General features: G+C 32.9%; 1 protein-coding gene across 1 annotated transcript; it reads left to right on the top strand.

Annotated features, from left to right (window-relative positions):
* The first annotated feature begins 197 nt into the window (after positions 1-197).
* On the top strand, positions 198-17557 carry LOC106105405 (transmembrane protease serine 9). The gene is made up of 13 exons (XM_013285699.1): positions 198-313; positions 9211-9290; positions 9916-10021; positions 10567-10663; positions 10829-10958; positions 11341-11440; positions 12463-12566; positions 13016-13137; positions 13494-13711; positions 14366-14568; positions 15682-15838; positions 16813-16971; positions 17431-17557. Exons 3-13 carry the CDS (start codon positions 9959-9961, stop codon positions 17548-17550), a joined length of 1473 nt encoding a protein of 490 aa, XP_013141153.1. The 5' UTR covers positions 198-313; positions 9211-9290; positions 9916-9958; the 3' UTR covers positions 17551-17557.
* The last annotated feature ends 481 nt before the right edge of the window (positions 17558-18038 follow it).

Raw genomic sequence — 18038 nt, 5'->3', positions numbered from 1 at the left:
GGCAGATTCGTTCTATTTTATTGTCTATAGATAAAATATAATTTATCTACACACTTACGCTAGCATTAACCTAGTTTTAATTTTTATTTAACATCATATCTATGCGTATGATTGTGATTTAGCGTTTTTTCTTACGCTACTTTGTGTGGAACACAATATTTGGGATGAACGGAAAGCTAGTAGTGCGCTTGCGACGGTTCAACGAGCTAGTTCATTTTCGCTCTACAAGCAGACATGTTGCCTCTCTGAATTTACGAAGTAATCAATCGATATTTCATTCAATTAATTTAACTAACACGGACGTTTACTTAAGGTAAGTTTTTTTTATGTTTGTATTTAAGATTTTCCTTTAATGTTGCGGTGAAACTATTCTTGTTTTGATGCACTTTCTTGTAAAACCGGAAGGGATTATGACGCCCTTTCACTGCATTTATTTTTTATGTTTCGAAGTAGTTTGTTAATTTTATTAAACTAATATAAATAGGACAAAACTGCTATGAAATGTGGTTTTATATTTATTTTCTAAATCTATTTCATTCAGGGTTTTACCTTATTTTTTGATAATTGTTTTATTGGTATTTTAATTTCATATTAAATTGTTCATATTTTAGGTATTTTTACAACTCGCCAGCAATAGGATTTCAAGTATTTTTTTTCATAAAAATAACAAACGTGCAGTAATTTTCGGTCCAGTGTTTTTTAAGTACGAGCGGGTCTTAATTTTATATAAAAACTGTGATTTACTACCTAATCAATAACTCTACGGGCAAAACTCAAAAAATAATAGACACCTTGCACTTGAAACGTTACTCTTCGTTAATTTGGATTGTAGCCAACTGTTACAGTGTACCAAAACAGTGTTTCAAATTATATCTTTGAAAGTAGAAAGGTGTAAAAAGGTTCAGCAGTCAATTCACATAAGTCAAATACATTTTGTGATGAATGGGATATTATCAAGGTTGATTGTTCGAACATTATTGTAGGTACACGTATATACTCACTCACCTAAAAGCTTGTCTTTATTGTTTGGTTTTGACATTTGTACATGTAAATACATTCTGCAGTAAATAACCTTAGACTGGTGATGATGATGATGACGATGATGAGTATAATAATTTGTTATAAAAAATATTTTAATATTTTAGACAAGCGAAAACGAGTTTTCATATTTGTATAATCAAAATTGTTTACGAAAACGGATTTAATTAAGAAGCGGTAATAGTTTAGAAGTTATTATAGCTTCGAATTGGTCGTAACTTAGTAAGTTAAATTTGAAATATCTTATTATAGTATAAACTAGTACTCGACTTGCGATAAACGAAACATAACTTAAATATAATAAAAAATGTGTAAACCTTACAAAATTAAAACAATTTTATAAAAAAATAAAATACTCAACCACATTTTCCAACATTAAAGCAGAGTTACGGGAAATTAAGTCGTAACAATTAACTAACTATTATCCAAAGTTTAATAAATCGTGATAATTATTATTTTCGGTTTTATTTCAACTAAACTTCAATAGTATACTCAAACCAAGCGTCATTACTGGCATCTAACTGGGTACATATACCGTTATTTGTGAATAATAAATAAATTACAAGCGACGTCTGTTGCATAAATTCGCAAACTCGACAGGAAATCTCCCACGACTCTAGGACTGTTTTGTTCAAGATAGAGACACCAGCTCCTTCTTTCTCCAATTCTTTTGTTTCTTTTCTTATTTGTCCTATTATTATTCTGTACTATACTGTCAACTTATTTGATATTCATTAATTTAAAATAACAAAATCTCATGAATGCGTAATAAAATGTTTTTCAATTCATACACATTCTTTTATAGTTGACCGCACGATTAGCGCCGGTTCTGTCACTGTTCTCACGACCTAATTACATTAATTTACACTCATAGATGTAGCTAAAAAAAAAAGCGCGTGTAATCGGAAAAATGATAATGTTAATTCTTATCGCATCATAGACAACTGCTTCTTATTTCGATTTTTTTTAAAACTCACAGGATTACCATAAACCTTTTAAAGATATACCTATCAATTTTAATTAATATTTCCGAGCAACTAAATTACAGCGGCCGATAATAAAAGCAACCCGAAAATCAGTATAAAATGTACTAAACTTGTCTCGACTTCAGATGTTGCAGTAATCTGGGAATATAAAGTTTAAATTTTGTCTAATCTTCGCGATTGCAAACTTTACATTTGGCTAATACAACTTTATTTGAAGGAACGTGAAACTTATTTGAATTAAGAAAAGTTTTCGCTCGTGCAAGTCACGTTGTAGAATATTTCATGGAAAATGAAAGCGCAGTATTGCTTTTCACACAAGGGGAGTAACAGAGCAGTAGATGCAGTACGGCTATTGCAAAATGTATCATTCAGCTAAAACAATTTCAGTACTGCATTGTCTATTACTCTACCTCACTTTATTGTTCACGTGTTAACTGTCGTAATTTAAGGAGATGACATTTCGTGCTTGATGAAAAAAGATGAATAATTTCTGAGGTTGTTGAGAAATTGAACTACGGAGATAACATAAATACCAAACGTATGATAGTGCAGTGCTAACACTGGATAATAAACGAGAATTGGTGTTTAATGCGGTCTAGATTTTCTTAATGCTAGGCTAATTACATATTTAGAACAATCAACAATCATTTGTAGCGTAGACGTAACTTTATACGCCTACGTAAATGGACGTTTATAATCGTAGAAGGCAAGAGCTGGGTTATTGCACAAATGGTAGTTACTATGCTAGCTTTGCGTAAATTCGTTGTTTGATACTAAAAGGCAACTTGATTTAATAAAAAATGAAATCTTGCTAATATTATAAATGCGAAAGTTTAGATGGAAATTTGGCATAGACATAGAGGACAGTCTGGAAGAACACATAGGCTACTCACTTTAGTTTTTTTTTTAATTTAACGCGGACGGAGTCGCGGGCGAAAGCTAGTACTATAACAATTATTTCGCGCGATAAACAAACTCATCTCTATTTTATCGCATTAATCTTATTTCTTACTAATATTATAAATGTGAAAGTTTTGATGGTTGGATGTTTGTTATAGTTTGTAGCCCAAACTTGTAAGCGGAGTTCAAAACAATTTAACGTACCTAAGTGTCGAGAATAGTTTGGGAGAACACATAGACTACTCACTTTTATTTTTTTTAATTAAGGACGGAGACTACGGCCAACGCTAGTATGTTCATGTGTTTACAAAAAAATCTTGAAACACTAAATGACTGGTCCAAAAACATTCAATACCCCTAATGATATCTTTGTATTCGTAAAGACTTGGCCTAATTCCAGTTTCGTCGATTATGAAATTTTTAATGTGAAACATTATATTGAGCTGGGCTGTAAAAGTTTTAAACATAATAAAATGAATAGGTATTGCAAAACAGTTTCCGAGATTTAATATATTTGTATTATTATTTCTGTTACGATAATTTTGAGAAGAAACATAAATATGTACTGCATGTATGCCTATTAGGGTGTAACATTACACCAGAGAAAAATCATTCTATGTGTAAGTACGCACTTTCTTACCTTAGATTGCTTTTCTTCGCAAAACTTAAAAAAACAGTTTTGTGGTAACTTTTACTTTGTCTCCAACATAAGAATCCTTCCGGCATTCATCGGTCGACATATTTTCTTAGCATTCGTGGATTAAAAAACATTAATCCTGAAGATAATGTCTTGACGTGACTTTCATTTTGCATTCATAACTCCAGCCTAAAAATATAAAGGATATTGTCAATAAACTCTATAGACGCGGTGCAAATGACTGATATCAGCTATTCGCAAGGCTTATATTAAAAAAGACGAGAGCTTTTCAACGGTTTTTCATAACAAATTCCATATTGTTTGTTATTTTGCAGAGCGTGCGGGTAAAAAATAACAGAGCTTTGTAAAGCGACACTTGGGCGAGTTGAGGCTGCAAATCGTCATGATTAAAGAATTATTTCAGTTCAACGGTGTTAAAAATTTATGCGATTTTTAAACATACAAGAAGACTTTAAAGGCTGTTTAATGTATGTTAACAAAAACTACAGCTCAGGGTTTTCGCGATAAAGTCTGAAATGAAAGAATTTGATGAAACTTTCGGCTTAAAAGACACGTGTAAAGTCGCGGCGCTTTGATAGTATACTCTCTAGGAATATAAAACTTGTTTCTATGGTTAAAAATAGCTATCCAACAGAAACTTCTTTCGTTATGCTTTATTATACGCTAAAGTCTAAAGAATGGGCTCTAAAGAAACAACGTACGTTATTAATAACTACAAACTTTTAATAATAAACTTATCTTCTAGACTTTAGGAAGTGACTTTAAAAATCTTGCAGCAATTTAAATATTAAAATGTGTTATTAAAAGACTCAATACTTTAACACTTTGCTACTTTATTAAAACGCATATTGCATATTTAAAGTTTAAGGTTAGGTTCGGTAGACATTTTGCAGTAGTCACTGTCGCACCAGTGGAAATAAAAAAGGCCCACAATAATCCGTCACCAGTATTGTGGCCCGAGACGGGCGACCAGCCGTTTGGTGCAAATTGGACACAACTCGATCTTTGCAACATTGGCGTTTTTTATTTAATAAGCCAGCTAATTTACAATAATTTGTGGTGAGCTCATCTTCGTTTGAGATGTCAAGAACCGCAGACTGTTTAGTTAATTGTCATGTCATAAATTATTTTTTTCACATAATTTGCACATTATTGTAATCGTGGTTGTTAATTGATTTATAGATAGATGAGTGGAGTGAGTGAACGAAGATATGTTCTACACAAGGCCACAAATTCCGTATACGAGCGGTGATGCGTAAATTTACGATTGTACCCAACCGTCCGAGACTCGTTTTATTACATGTCGCATATAAATAGGGTCAACATAATTTTAGTTAAAAAATAGGGATAATTCGATCAAAATGGCTTGATTTAAGACACGATGTAAAGTTTAAACGCCGTCAACACATGTTGCGTCTGGTGTTGCGAATGTCCATGGAAGAATCATATAACACTAGATGTTACGTTGTATAGTGGTCAATTAGTAACTAAGCCTTATTACATAAAATTTATATTAGGGACTGCTAGAGTAATATTTGTTACTTTTATTTAAATGTCTCCGTGTACTTAAAATAGATTTTCAGTGCCATACATTTATTGGATTTCTTTTATATAAATATGTTTATTCTACGATAACAAAATGTCTTAAAAATGGAGATCGTTAATAAAATTGATAGAGTCAATTCAAAGAAGTTATTTTTCTCTACATTTCAGTCGTCAGTGAGCCAATAAAGTGTCAATCGAGATAATAAGTTATTAGTCTTCAGATATTATATCAATTTAATATATCAAGGCTACATTAAATTATTTGTACGTATAATAAAATTAGATAAAAGGATCACTAGCATGTTGTCACATTTTAAAGTAATTATTAGTTTCTTTTTAGTTTTTTTATTACGATTACATTTCATTCAGTAAATAGTAAAGAAAAAAGAAAAAAAGGTAACATAAACGTCTCATTAAAAAACTTAAAATCTCCTCACATTTTCTTTTGAAAGTGTAAGCTCTAAAGAATTCTCTGTATTAAAAACCAAAACACTCAAAAGGAGAAACTCTTCATAAAATCCATGCATGTGTTTTAACAACATTCCAAAAAAAAAATGCAAACAAAATAATTGTGACATATTTTTCAAGGAAAGTTTTATTTTAAATGAAAATACTATAATTACAGTTGTTAACATTTAAACAGTGCTTTAAGATATTGTACCAGAATTGAAAAAAGTATGGTAACACTACGTAAGCTTCTAACAGATTTTCGATAGTCCTGATTTACTGATATGTATTGGGATCTTTGTTTATAAATGGCTGCAAATAAAAATGGCAAGGATTAATCTTAATTTTTGTCTATGGTGCTTTTGTTTACCGAGAACGATTTGCTTCTATGTATTGTTTTAATGAGAATGTTTCAAACCACATCTTTTATATCGTTTACATATTTTTTTCATGACTACTCTTTAGAATAATGATGGTTTTTAATCACAGTTTTAATTTTTAACAGTTGCTATAATATTATAAACTTCGTTTACTTGTACGTTCGTTTATCACCAATTCATTTTACAAAATGATCATAATTACCATAGGATCAAACGACACACATATTTTACAGTTCTGTCGAAATAAATAAGCTTTGTTATTTTTCGACCACGCGGTTACTGATCATACTAATAATATAAATGCGAAAGTTTAAATGGATGGATTTCGATGATTTTTTTTTATTCCACGCGGATGGAGTCGCGGGCGAAAGCCAGTATGTAAATAAAGCAAACTTATTCAAATTGTAACAATAATAATGCTTGTATCATGTCAATGAAAAGTAGTAAAATGTACTAGACATAACACATGATAAACGTTAATATTTTTAGACATTATTTTTTGTTTATTTATACTTTTTATATTGAGTTTCTTCATTAAACATAGCGGCGATATAAATCATGTTTTCAGCTATAAAGCATGGCTTTCATCAGTCCGTTCGATATTCAGAAGCGTAATCTTAACGAAAACCAGCCCCTTGTTTCTATGAATGTAAACATTGGTCGAGAAGTTATTGTGGTTATTTTTGAGAAATAAACAAAATTTCAGATAACAAATTATAACTAAAATTGAATTTAAATAAATAGGATAATCTTAACCTTGAGGATAGAAATATAAGAATGTACCATGATGGTTTCCACTGTCAAAAAATAACTGTTGTGTTTTTTGGTTGCTGTTGGCTGTAACGGCTGATGTACCTAGTTGTTCTCGTTTTAGAAACTGTATTGTCAGTTCCCTGTCCCTTTCATGAATTAGGAATCTTGTAACCAAGAGTGTAATTACTCCCGTGTCCTTATGCATTTAAAGCAAAAGTATAGTACTCGTATAGTCATATATTTTGTACTTTGTACTCTGCTTCATAAATGATACGATCGCTGCAATAAAAAATTATTCCTATCAATATATCTGAAATAACTACCGCTTATAATAGCATTTAACAATTACGTTTTTAAAAATCAGAATAAATTTTTATCTGTTGTTAACAAATAATTACGACTTTGTCTACATTTATGTCTAAAAGTATACCTGTCACTTTGTTTCATCAAAAAATAAAAGGCTAAGGTATAAGCGTCTAGTCAAAGGCTTCCAAAGCTGGTGCCTGAACAGTTTCTCTCAAGTACAAGTAGTCAACAATAACGTAAAATGAAAAAGGGAATAAAACTTGTTTATATTTGTATACGTTAGGTACGCACCTAGATATTCTTTGACATTTATACTCCGCGTGTTTTATTAGAAAACTAGCTTTTTCTCGCGACTTTTTCCACGTTAAATTGAAAAAATAAATAAATTAAAAAGGGTAACTTACTGACAGATAAATTACCTTTCTAACGGTGTAAGAATTTTTTAAATCGGCCAATTTCTGAGTTATTTCGATACATACAAAATTACAAATCTTTCCTCTTGATAACATTAATATAGACGAGCTGTTGCCCGCAAACATTGTTAACGCAAATTTGAACCACCCGTTACGACATGTTGACAACGCAGAATTAATAAAAAAGTAGCCTATAATACGTCTATTCGTGTCAGCTACTCTCCAGTGAAAGTCCCGTCAAAATCAGCCCAGTCGTTTCGGAGATTAACCGAAACAAATGCGACTTTCGGACAGACAGAAAAAAATATTTTAAATGCGATTTTCTTTAACAGTAACGCAAATCTTCATCTTCCTGAAATCTGGGTTTTTTTCTTTTGATATTACAAACAGACACTCCCATTTTATTATATATGTATAGATTAGATACAAATTTCGATACTCCGAAGCCTTTGGGATTTATATTATGTAGATCTGTGGATTTCAAGTTCGCGAGCTTTTGTGACGTAGTATCTACGAGTACAGTAACAAGATCTTTTAATAAATTGTACCGACAACATAATATTGTAAGAATTTCTTTGTGTTGTTGAAAGCAAGAATATTTTAATAAATGAATATGAAAATCTCAATAAGTTATATGAAAAATACGACAAACTTTATTGCTGTTTTAATACTTTATTGCGTTGAAATCCACAAAACTTATTTAAGTCGATAAGTATCAAACTGTAGTGTGTGGTTTATATTTAACAGTATAATGTAATTATTACAGGGAAAAAGAACTTACTTTCTTAAATGAATTTACTTAATTCGATTACGATTCGTATTTCACGTACCTACGTAGTGTGAATAAATAAATAGGATTTAGTTAAGTAATTCGGCGCTTGAATCGTTTTAAATAGATTATCCTTTTCGAACGCTTTTCTCGTGAAGGGCTCCTTATAAATCTTAATAAGATTAAACTCAGTGATTTCTGTGTTAACGCAAGCGTGGTTAATAATTACACTGTCACTTGGTTATTTGATATTAACAAAGTCAGACAAGTGAACATTCGACTTTAGGCATTGTTTGGTAAAAATAATTGAAGATAAGAAACAAATAATATTACATTCATTTGTAAAATAAAACCTTCATGTTATTATGTACTAAATCTTTTATAACATGGGACGTACAAACGTTCAAAATAGGTTCTGGTCCCAAAGCACAATCTACCCGTAGACTAAGCAGGCACCGGAGGGCAAAATATTGTAAACAAGGGTATGAATATGGATGTTAGTTGTACTTACCAACTCAACGCCCACCTTACATCCTGCAGGTGCCTGGTCTCTGTCAATGTCAATCGAGTCAAGTTTATAGGCGCCAGCGATGCAGCCTGCAGATGCACCCGAGTGCACCGTTGTTGTTCCAAACGTGAAACTGAAAAACAAAGCGACGCCGGTCACTAATAAAATTGACACGCTCTGGTCCCGCGCCCGGCAAGGATTTATATCTACCCGCTAGTTCAATAAAATAAAAATCCGCTCGGTTACCCGCATTAACTCAGGCCGCGTAATCTAACTACATGTTTCTCGCTGAATGTGGCGAACCCATACAATCTCCACCGAACACCTTATTTAAATATATATTATATTACCGAGTTAAGAATGTTTTAACACGTGCTGCACCTTTAAAGAAGAAGAAGGACTATATAGTAAGATCCTCAATTATTATTTCAATATATTCGAAAAGAGACTTTGAAAGACAATGACTTGACAAGTGTTTGTTATAAATTAATTTGTTCTTGTTCACAGGTAGCCATCAAGTAAACCACAGCAATCATCTGTAACTTTAATGGCGTCATAGCATTGTTATATTTAACAGGACTCTTATGGTAAGTAAAATACTGTATACTTGACCTATATATCCATATATTACAACATGCTTTTAAGGTAATTCGTCAACAATCACGACCTTTGCGTACAAGGAGTCGCAGTCACCTGGATAACAATTACTGTAACTACAAATTTGAATTTTATCACAATGGAATAGGGTGCAATGGTTACGTAAAATGTTTCGCAAGTCACCTTAAATGTATGAGGTGTTAACCAAGTGAGATTCTGTCAGAGTACACTAATTGTATTGTTCTTGACTGTCTCATACATGTTGGAGTAGGTCGCTGTGGTTTATCATATGAACAATGCATAGAGGCAGATATTTAATATTAAATTATTATTACGAAACGATGTTATTTATTCTAAATTATTTAGATAATAACTCAAATTGTAGCTCTGATCGTAACGCTGAAAGATTCACGATAACCTATTAAATTAGTGTTTAAATGAAAAATTAAACTTGATAAAAAAAATGTGTCTTAAAGTCATTCTAATTATGCTGTAAGCTGATTATCTCTTACAACAATCATCCAACAGCAGGATTCAAACCAATAACCACGCGTTCGGATATATATAACCCATTAGGCATATTGTACACTGTGTTAAATTGTGTGTTTCTCATAGATGCCGAAATTTGACAATTGGATGTTACACCGGAGTGTTGAAGATGTGGCAATATCAGTTACTCCTCTGCCTTATCTTAGCAATAAAAACAAATGGATTGTACAAAGTTAGTGTGAATGCTATATTTTTTATCAGACATTGTCCCCTACACAAATTCGTTATGTCCGTAGATGTTGCATCGTATCGAGAAATTAGTATATTTAGTCACTTGTGGTTTGTTTTTAACTGTGAAATTTTAATTGTAATAGAAAAGTGTCTTTGTAGAAAGTAATGAAGAATTAAACATATCAATACTATTATCGCAATAAATTTTCTCATGCTGTTATATTGAAATGCATAGATTGTCTATTCTTTGTATATGTTTAAATGTTAATTGAAATAAGTCAACAGTTATTAAACTTTGGCGTTATAGGGAGTCCCATAATACTCAAGTCTGTGCACTTGCATTAAACGATGCATTTTGGGGATATAATAGCCGTTTGGCAAACGGCCAAATTAAAATATTTCTTTATTGATCAATAAAGCTGAATTGGCCGATTGTATGTTAAATGCATTGTAAAGGTTTGACCCAGTTAGGGAAAATGACCACTATGAAATAGCTATTGTGTACTATATTTGAACTATTGTAAGGTATCATTGTTAAAATTTCAGATTGATTTCGAACAATCGACAAAAAACGTTATTTTGGACGATATCAGTGAAAATTTGAATGGAAAGTTGAAATTCAAAGACTTTAGTCATGATAGAGGTAAGTAATGTTGATACAAAATTATATTAAAAAAAAAACATTAGTAAATGTTGCATTTAAATCTAAAAAAGCATTATTGTTTCCTTAGTAATACAATTTTGAAACCGGAATAAAATGCCTATAAAGGACAATAGTACATCTAAATTGTAACGTCAATTGTTTCAGGTACAAAGAAATTGGCAGCATACTCGTCATGGTCATCCTGGAGTGAATGTCAGAGAGGTCACAGGACGCGGCGGCGTCATTGTGTAAGGCGGAGAGTATGCGGCGATTCGCTGCGGGTTGAAGTTGCGAGGTAACCCTAGTTTCACAGCAGAGCAGTAGGTGCGGTACTGCTATTGTATAAAATAACTCTTACTGCTCAAATAGTCTTATCTACTTCGAGGATTAAGACCATGTTAGATGGACTATGGACCTATGGACTATCACTATTGGGACGTAAGCCAATCTTGCTTTTGCATATTAAACAAATTATTGTTTTAGCAGATTTGCGACAACCAAATGTGTTGTAAAGTAAGCTAGTTACTTCAAAATATATTCCGTGAGCAATTTGTGATATTCAATTGAATTTAGATAGATCGGTTTACATCGACGCGGTGTAGATGTTTGTAAACAAATACTATGCGAGTAATGTATTTGATAATGTACTTGAATCATCAAACTTTGTTTATCTCTAGATGCAGTACTTCAAGAGAGGGACAGAAACATTATTTTGCTACAAAAAATGAGACAGACTTTACACCAACTACGAAGAAACCAACTGTTCAGATTGTAATGGTAATTTATTTCAACAGTGTTTATAATTTACTAGCTTTTGCCCATGACTCCGTTCGCATGGAATTAAAAAAAGAAAACGCGAAAGTCAGCATCCTTCCAGACTTTGCTCTACTTCTATGCCCAATTTCATCGAGATTCGTTTAGCCATCGTGGCGGTAAACTGTAACAAACATCCATCCACCTATATTTTCGCATTTATAATATTAGAAATTTGTTTTTTTTTTCTTGTAAAACGCAACAACAAAATCTCAATACTACCACTTAGTAACTAGAAGTTGAGATCTAAATTTATCTTTAATCTAAAAAAGAAAATTTGTTTGTGAAAAAGCCATAGACAATATTTTATATGCTCCATCATGACGCTGTTCTGAATTTTTTACATCATAATAAATCATCCGCGAACCCTTTTCTTTAATATGGCTTTACCATCGGAATATCTTTGCTCTTCAAGAAAAAAAATGTTTTCTTTCCAACAGTTTGTTTACGTTGAATTTTTACAAGCTTTAAGCGAGATGTTTATGTACATAATTAGTATTTCATTTTTACCAAATTCTTTCTATTAAATACTAGGAATCATTTCGTACAATCTTAAAAATATTATAAGTGATTTCTACGAACCTCATTATTCAAATAAAAATTGCCTTTCGTTCATGTGACAATTATACGTTAACGTTTGTTAAAAGTTTACTGTTACTCGTACTTTATTAAGGTAATTTTTATTACAACATACCCGTTTACAATTTACTAATGTTTGTCGAATCTTGTAGGTAATTCTAAAATTATTATAAGAATCTGAATTTGATATAAAACATAGATAAAACACTGAGAATGTCGGATATGCTTTTCTTTTTGGAAAAATGTACGGTTCCCGTGGGGAATATTTATATTTGTTACTTATATAATATAACCGTGATACTAAATAAATCCTAAGTTTTTATACGCAGAAAACGTCAAAAGCATTACCTAGTGATCAAAGGAACCTTACTTTATTTTACTTAGAATAATTTGTTATTTTTTTACAGGCACAATTGCGTCAAAATGAAGACATACAAAGACAGTTTCGAGGTTTCTCCCCGTGGGGGACATGGACTGTCTGTTCACAGAGATGTACTACAGTTAGACGAAGGTAAAATGTATTGTTTTGGTACTTACGGTTTTCATTTGTTAAGATAAGATATTCTATTTGACACACACTTCCACACACAAAAAAGGTAATGTTTTGACTTTGACAATGCAACTTATTCCGGAATCAGCTGGACATCGCCATGATAATCGTTCCAAGGTAGTTTTAGTCCTTTTTCCTTTCCACCCTCTTCTTAAGAGGAAAGGATAGGAAGAAAAAGTGGATTTGACAGCGGAGGAAACCGACAGGGAGGGGAAATATCCTGTTTATCTGTGTCTCCTCTTCTGTAAATAAAAAGTAGGCAACGCATCTGTAATTACTGATATCGATGGGCAGCGGTCACTTCGTCATACCGGCGGACACAGGTGCCCGTTTGCTTCTTTGCCACCTTATGTTATATAAAAAAAAAATTAAGTATGTTGTCCAAAAGCGATATTATCTTTCGTTTGCAGAGTATGTCAGAATAGAGCGATATGCGGAAACAGAATTATAAGGCAGTCGGCGTACTGCTACTTGGAGGGTAGCTACTGCCATCTGTGGATCAGAAAGAGAATGCAGCGGCGAAAGGACCCAGGTGAATTGCATAGGTATCTAGCTAACTAATTCTATCTAATAAACTCTACTAATGTTGTATGTATGGTAATGCTCGCAAGAGTATAACAAAAAAAATCATTACCAGTACCGAAAAACTTGTAGAAAAATATATTAATCTGCAATTACGCCTAACAAAGTTATTAACACATAACTAAATTAATATAACATTGTCCAGTTTAAATCAAATAAGGACCATTCGACAAACATTTTAGCTTCAATTACAGATTATAGACCACACTGCATGATGTCAATTGTACTTTCAAAGATTTTTACTTTCAAACAGTTTTGTAGTTTTTAGAATACTTAAGTTTTAATAAATAAATTGTTCAATTTTAGAATACACAATAGCGGAAACTATGGCGCCTCCACCTAGGGCAATTCATCCGGAAGACACCCGGGCGTCGACGCAAGCGCCGCCTTGCGGACAGCTCGGGCGACCGCGCGGCCACGCACGCACGCGTACACGCATGCGAGACATGCTTCGCATCATCGGCGGCCGACCCGCGCCGCCTGGCAAGTGGCCATGGCAGGTCGCTGTACTTAATAGATATAAAGTAAGAAATGAATTATTTCTTAAGGATTTTGCAACAAAGTTTAACATTTTTCACTGCTATTAGAGGTTCAATTTATTTAAACAATTAATCCTGTTCGTTTTAGCATGAAGGAAAATTTCATGTTCTAAAAGATATGGTCGAAAGTTCAGAAATATAAGTCTAAAATGTGCAAGATCAAAATTGTTGCAAAATTTCACTTTATAATGTAGGCTCCTGCATAAATGTCGTCTTATATCTAAAGTGTTATACCTTCTACAAAATCCACTCAAAACTTGGCTATTCTGCTAAGAAATTTCTGGCAAAGCGCCAGTATTTACTCATTGTACTCTTTGCTATCTTCGCAAGGATTTTAATATCTGTTCCCTCGAGAGATAATATTTTAATAATGTTCGAAATAGGAAAATAAGTCAGCTCAAAAAAAAGTAGTGTTATTACCAATATCTATGGACATCTGCGACCCCGCAGGGACTAGTAATACTAATATTGTAGTTGGGAATGTTTATTAGAGTTTGGAGCCTAAACAGCTGAACGGATCTGGATGAAATTTGGTATAAACGTAGAACATAGTCGTTAACACCAAATGGGCGACTTGCTCATTTTTTAATTCGTCGCGGACGGAGTTGTGGACAAAGGCTAGTAGATGTATAATTCCAGGAAGCATTCTGCGGAGGTACGCTCGTGTCTCTGTGGTGGGTGGTAACAGCAGCGCACTGCGTTCGGCGGCGGCTGCTGGTGCGACTCGGCGAGCACGACCTATTTGTTCGCGGCCGCAGTGAGCTCGAGATGAGAGTGGTCGGCGCGGTCGTACACCCAAACTACGACCCCGATACTGTCGTCAATGATGTTGCTATGTTGAGGTTAGATTTTCATACAGTGCAGTACAATTACCACGGCCATACTCCCAATAAACAAGAAAAATATCATATACTAGCTGTTTCTGTGCGGCTTCATCCGCATAAAATTATAAAAAACTTTATTTTACTGTTCACATCTGTCAAATTCTCTATTATAAATGTCAAATTACCGTTACCATACTAGACTTACTTCCTTAATGTTGGCAGCTGGTGGTAATAGCCCCTTTTCCACATGAAGGTTTTTTCCAATTTATTTACCCCCTAAGTTTTATAGCTTAAAAATATATAGCCTAAAGCGTGTCGTAAGTGTAGGGCTTTTTATTAAAGAAAGATTTATTCGAAAATATGCTGTGATTAATAACATCTTACGCCACAGAGTAGCGTGTGTTTACGCTTTATTATAATAGTATAGATAAAGATTAATATTTTACTGGCACATAGAAAAACTTACTTTTGCTGAATAATCTTTTACAATTCCTACTTTTATATATTATCTAAGATAAGCACACAACCAATTATCTTTATATCAATACATCTAGAGTACCCAATAAAACATGTACGATAATAGTTTCATTTGTTAAATAATTGTGTGTTATGAATTTATTTTTGTCTCCAACAGTCGACAGATAATAAAAAAGTAAAGAATCTTTTTGTTTTCTTAGAAATAAAAAGACGAATATATTTCATTCAAAACATCAAGATAATTATAACAAGCCCGCTTTTTATGTTGTCTCATTGAGCACAAATATATTTAGCGAAGATTTTATTTGCTCATGTTATGAATGGAAAGCTCGTGTAATGAAATGTAGGCTCGGATAAAAGCAATTTACAATAAAATTATAGGACAACTAAAGGGCGTCTTATTTGTTCTGACGTAATATTTTAAGTGGCTTCTTAAGTCTCATAATAGCCGACCCTAGTTTAGAATAAATCTGTTATTATTTTTTTAGTAATCCTTAAATAGAAATGTATTTATATAGAAATGACGTTTACAATTTAGGATCTAATTTGATTACGGTTGTTGATACTTTATATTTATTGTGGCGAGTCAATTTAGTTTGATACTTTCAGCATTTATTCTTGATGCATAAATTTGAATATTGATTTACTTTACAGGTTACCTGCCCCAGCACGACCCGAGCTAGGCCATGGCATCGCGTGCTTGCCGCGGCCTGGTCACCAGCTGCCGCCGCATGCCACCTGCACCATACTGGGCTGGGGCAAGAAGAGAGCCACTGACGCACACGGCACTAGGATATTGCACGAAGCACAAGTGAGTTATCATGACAGAATGACGATGCAGTCGACGACACTGAGGGACCGTCAGTGGCCATCACAACACTCTAAGTGTGTCAGTAAGTTCTGAGTGTGTCCAGTGAATGTTTGTAAGAAGTAAATGTTTGATGTCATAGTAAGGAAAAAATAACATTTTGTAACTAATAAGTAGATAACTTTTAATAATGGAAAATGTTGTCGAACAGTTTATCTAATTTCTTGGGTATTGGCCAAGTTAATTTGCTAATATAAATTTCTGTAAAGCTTTTTTTCTAAATAATATTACTTCAAAGGAATGTGTTTTCTATATTCAAGAGATGTTTATAAGTGGATTAGCTTTTTTTTATTAGAAACTTGCTAATTACATTATATTGTTTAATTAAAAAATCTCATAAAAGTTTCACGATTAAAAAGAAAAAAACAATTTCCTGTCGTGCGACAAATGCGAACAGAATCGAGGCAATTTAATAATGGCGACCTCGTCATTTGCGGAGCAATTTTATTGTATTTGCCGAGTGTAGTATTTGCTTTTTTCTAATATAAGCAATATTGTCAGCGCAACAATGGAAAAAAAATTACTACACATCTAAAATTATACTTGCTTATTAATGTGTACGATGATTCGTTAAGCAAAGCAAAAAGTATTTATTACATCTGTAAACTCTTCAGTCCATTTAGAGCGCACACCTTTGACTAAACTTTCGCATCACTGTTTAGTCTCGCTTTGATTTCTACGAGCTCATAAGGAGGTGCATACACTACTTAATTTTTAGTTGTGCAACTAAAGAGACAATCGCACAAATGTTGTGTGTTATTGAAGGTGTGCGAACGACATTGTGTTTCAGAACTCTTTTTTTGATTTTACGAAAAAGCTAACGTTTTTATATACAACTCTAACAATGTCTAACCTAATACTGGCAGTAATAACTTCTTTTGTTTTCTTATAATTTTGGTGTGTCTACCTTTTCCCAGGTGTCGACAGTACAGCAAGGTGTGTGCCGTCGCTCGTACTGGCAGTATGCGATCACTGACGATATGGTGTGCGCGGGCCGTGGCCGCCGGGACTCCTGCGCCGGAGACTCCGGCGGCCCCCTTCTCTGTAGGGATAGGAACATGAGGTACTACCTACAGGTAAGATCGATTAGTATTACTTTGTCTTGCCACCACTACTGATGAATGTAAGCTTTCCATTATTTTAGTTACAACAAAATGGGATCAAACAATCTAGAGCCTTGTTTTTGTAGAATGATTATAACAATGATTTTTTTATTATTTTCCCTTAAGATATTACACGTCACATGTAACCATTGAGATTAGTTTTATTATTATACTATAGCCATTAACGACAGCTGTTACAGCTCTTAATACGAAAGTTATTCTTATAAGACTAAACTCTTATTAGACTGAATTGAAGTTTTAATCGTGTTTATTTTTGTTTAAATTGCTCTTGCGAGAAAGTTGCTAATAACTAATTAAAGTTAAGTCTTGTGGACCTTGCCAATTAACAAGAGATTTGTAATATCAGTATAGCATAGTATAGTATCAGTACAGTATAGCATTCTAGTAAATGATGTTTACGTATATTGTCAGGGTATCACCAGTTTTGGTGATGGTTGCGGCAAGCGTGGCAAGTATGGCATCTACACGCGCACTGCAGGCTACGTCACATGGATGAGGACTGTTATGAACGAAAAGTACTTTGATGACTGATTTTATAATGGAAACAATTAAATTAAACTAATATAAAATTAATGATTGTTTTATTGAATTATCATACCATTAGTTATTAATGTTGTCAGTTTTTACGCTGCCGTAAATTTAATTACAACTCGAATTGAATTAAAAATCAGTTGAAAGAACTTTATAAATTATTTTTCCTTTTTATGTGTAACTGTTGGAATGTTAATAAAATCGTTAAAAAAAATTACGCGCAACTCTCGTATTCAAAGAAAAACTTTTAACTAAGTCATACTCAAAGTTATCCCTTCGTCAGAGTTGTTTATTCATCTGTAATATTACATTTATTTCTTATTATAAGTTAGAAACTAAATTGCTTTCTACCTTAACTTGATAAAATGAATATAACAAAATCTAATTTCTGTATATTTATAACCTCAAAATGTGAAAACATAACCTCAAAGGTAAATTAGCAATCGAAAGTTTTTTAGCATATTTAAGGGAATGCTAGATAAATTATT

This window comes from Papilio polytes, unplaced genomic scaffold, assembly GCF_000836215.1.
Source record: "Papilio polytes unplaced genomic scaffold, Ppol_1.0 DF822845.1, whole genome shotgun sequence".
In the NCBI taxonomy this organism is placed as follows: Eukaryota; Metazoa; Arthropoda; class Insecta; order Lepidoptera; family Papilionidae; genus Papilio; species Papilio polytes.
Note: the sequence above shows the minus strand (reverse complement) of the source record. Positions and strands in the feature narration are given on the sequence as shown.

Coding starts and splice junctions, on each gene's coding strand:
- LOC106105405 (XM_013285699.1), top strand. CDS start 9,959: ATGTGGCAATATCAGTTACTCCTCTGCCTTATCTTAGCAATAAAAACA. Junction 11,441..12,462: donor CAACTGTTCAGATTGTAATG/GTAATTTATTTC, acceptor ATTTTTTTACAG/GCACAATTGCGTCAAAATGA. Junction 13,138..13,493: donor GCAGCGGCGAAAGGACCCAG/GTGAATTGCATA, acceptor GTTCAATTTTAG/AATACACAATAGCGGAAACT.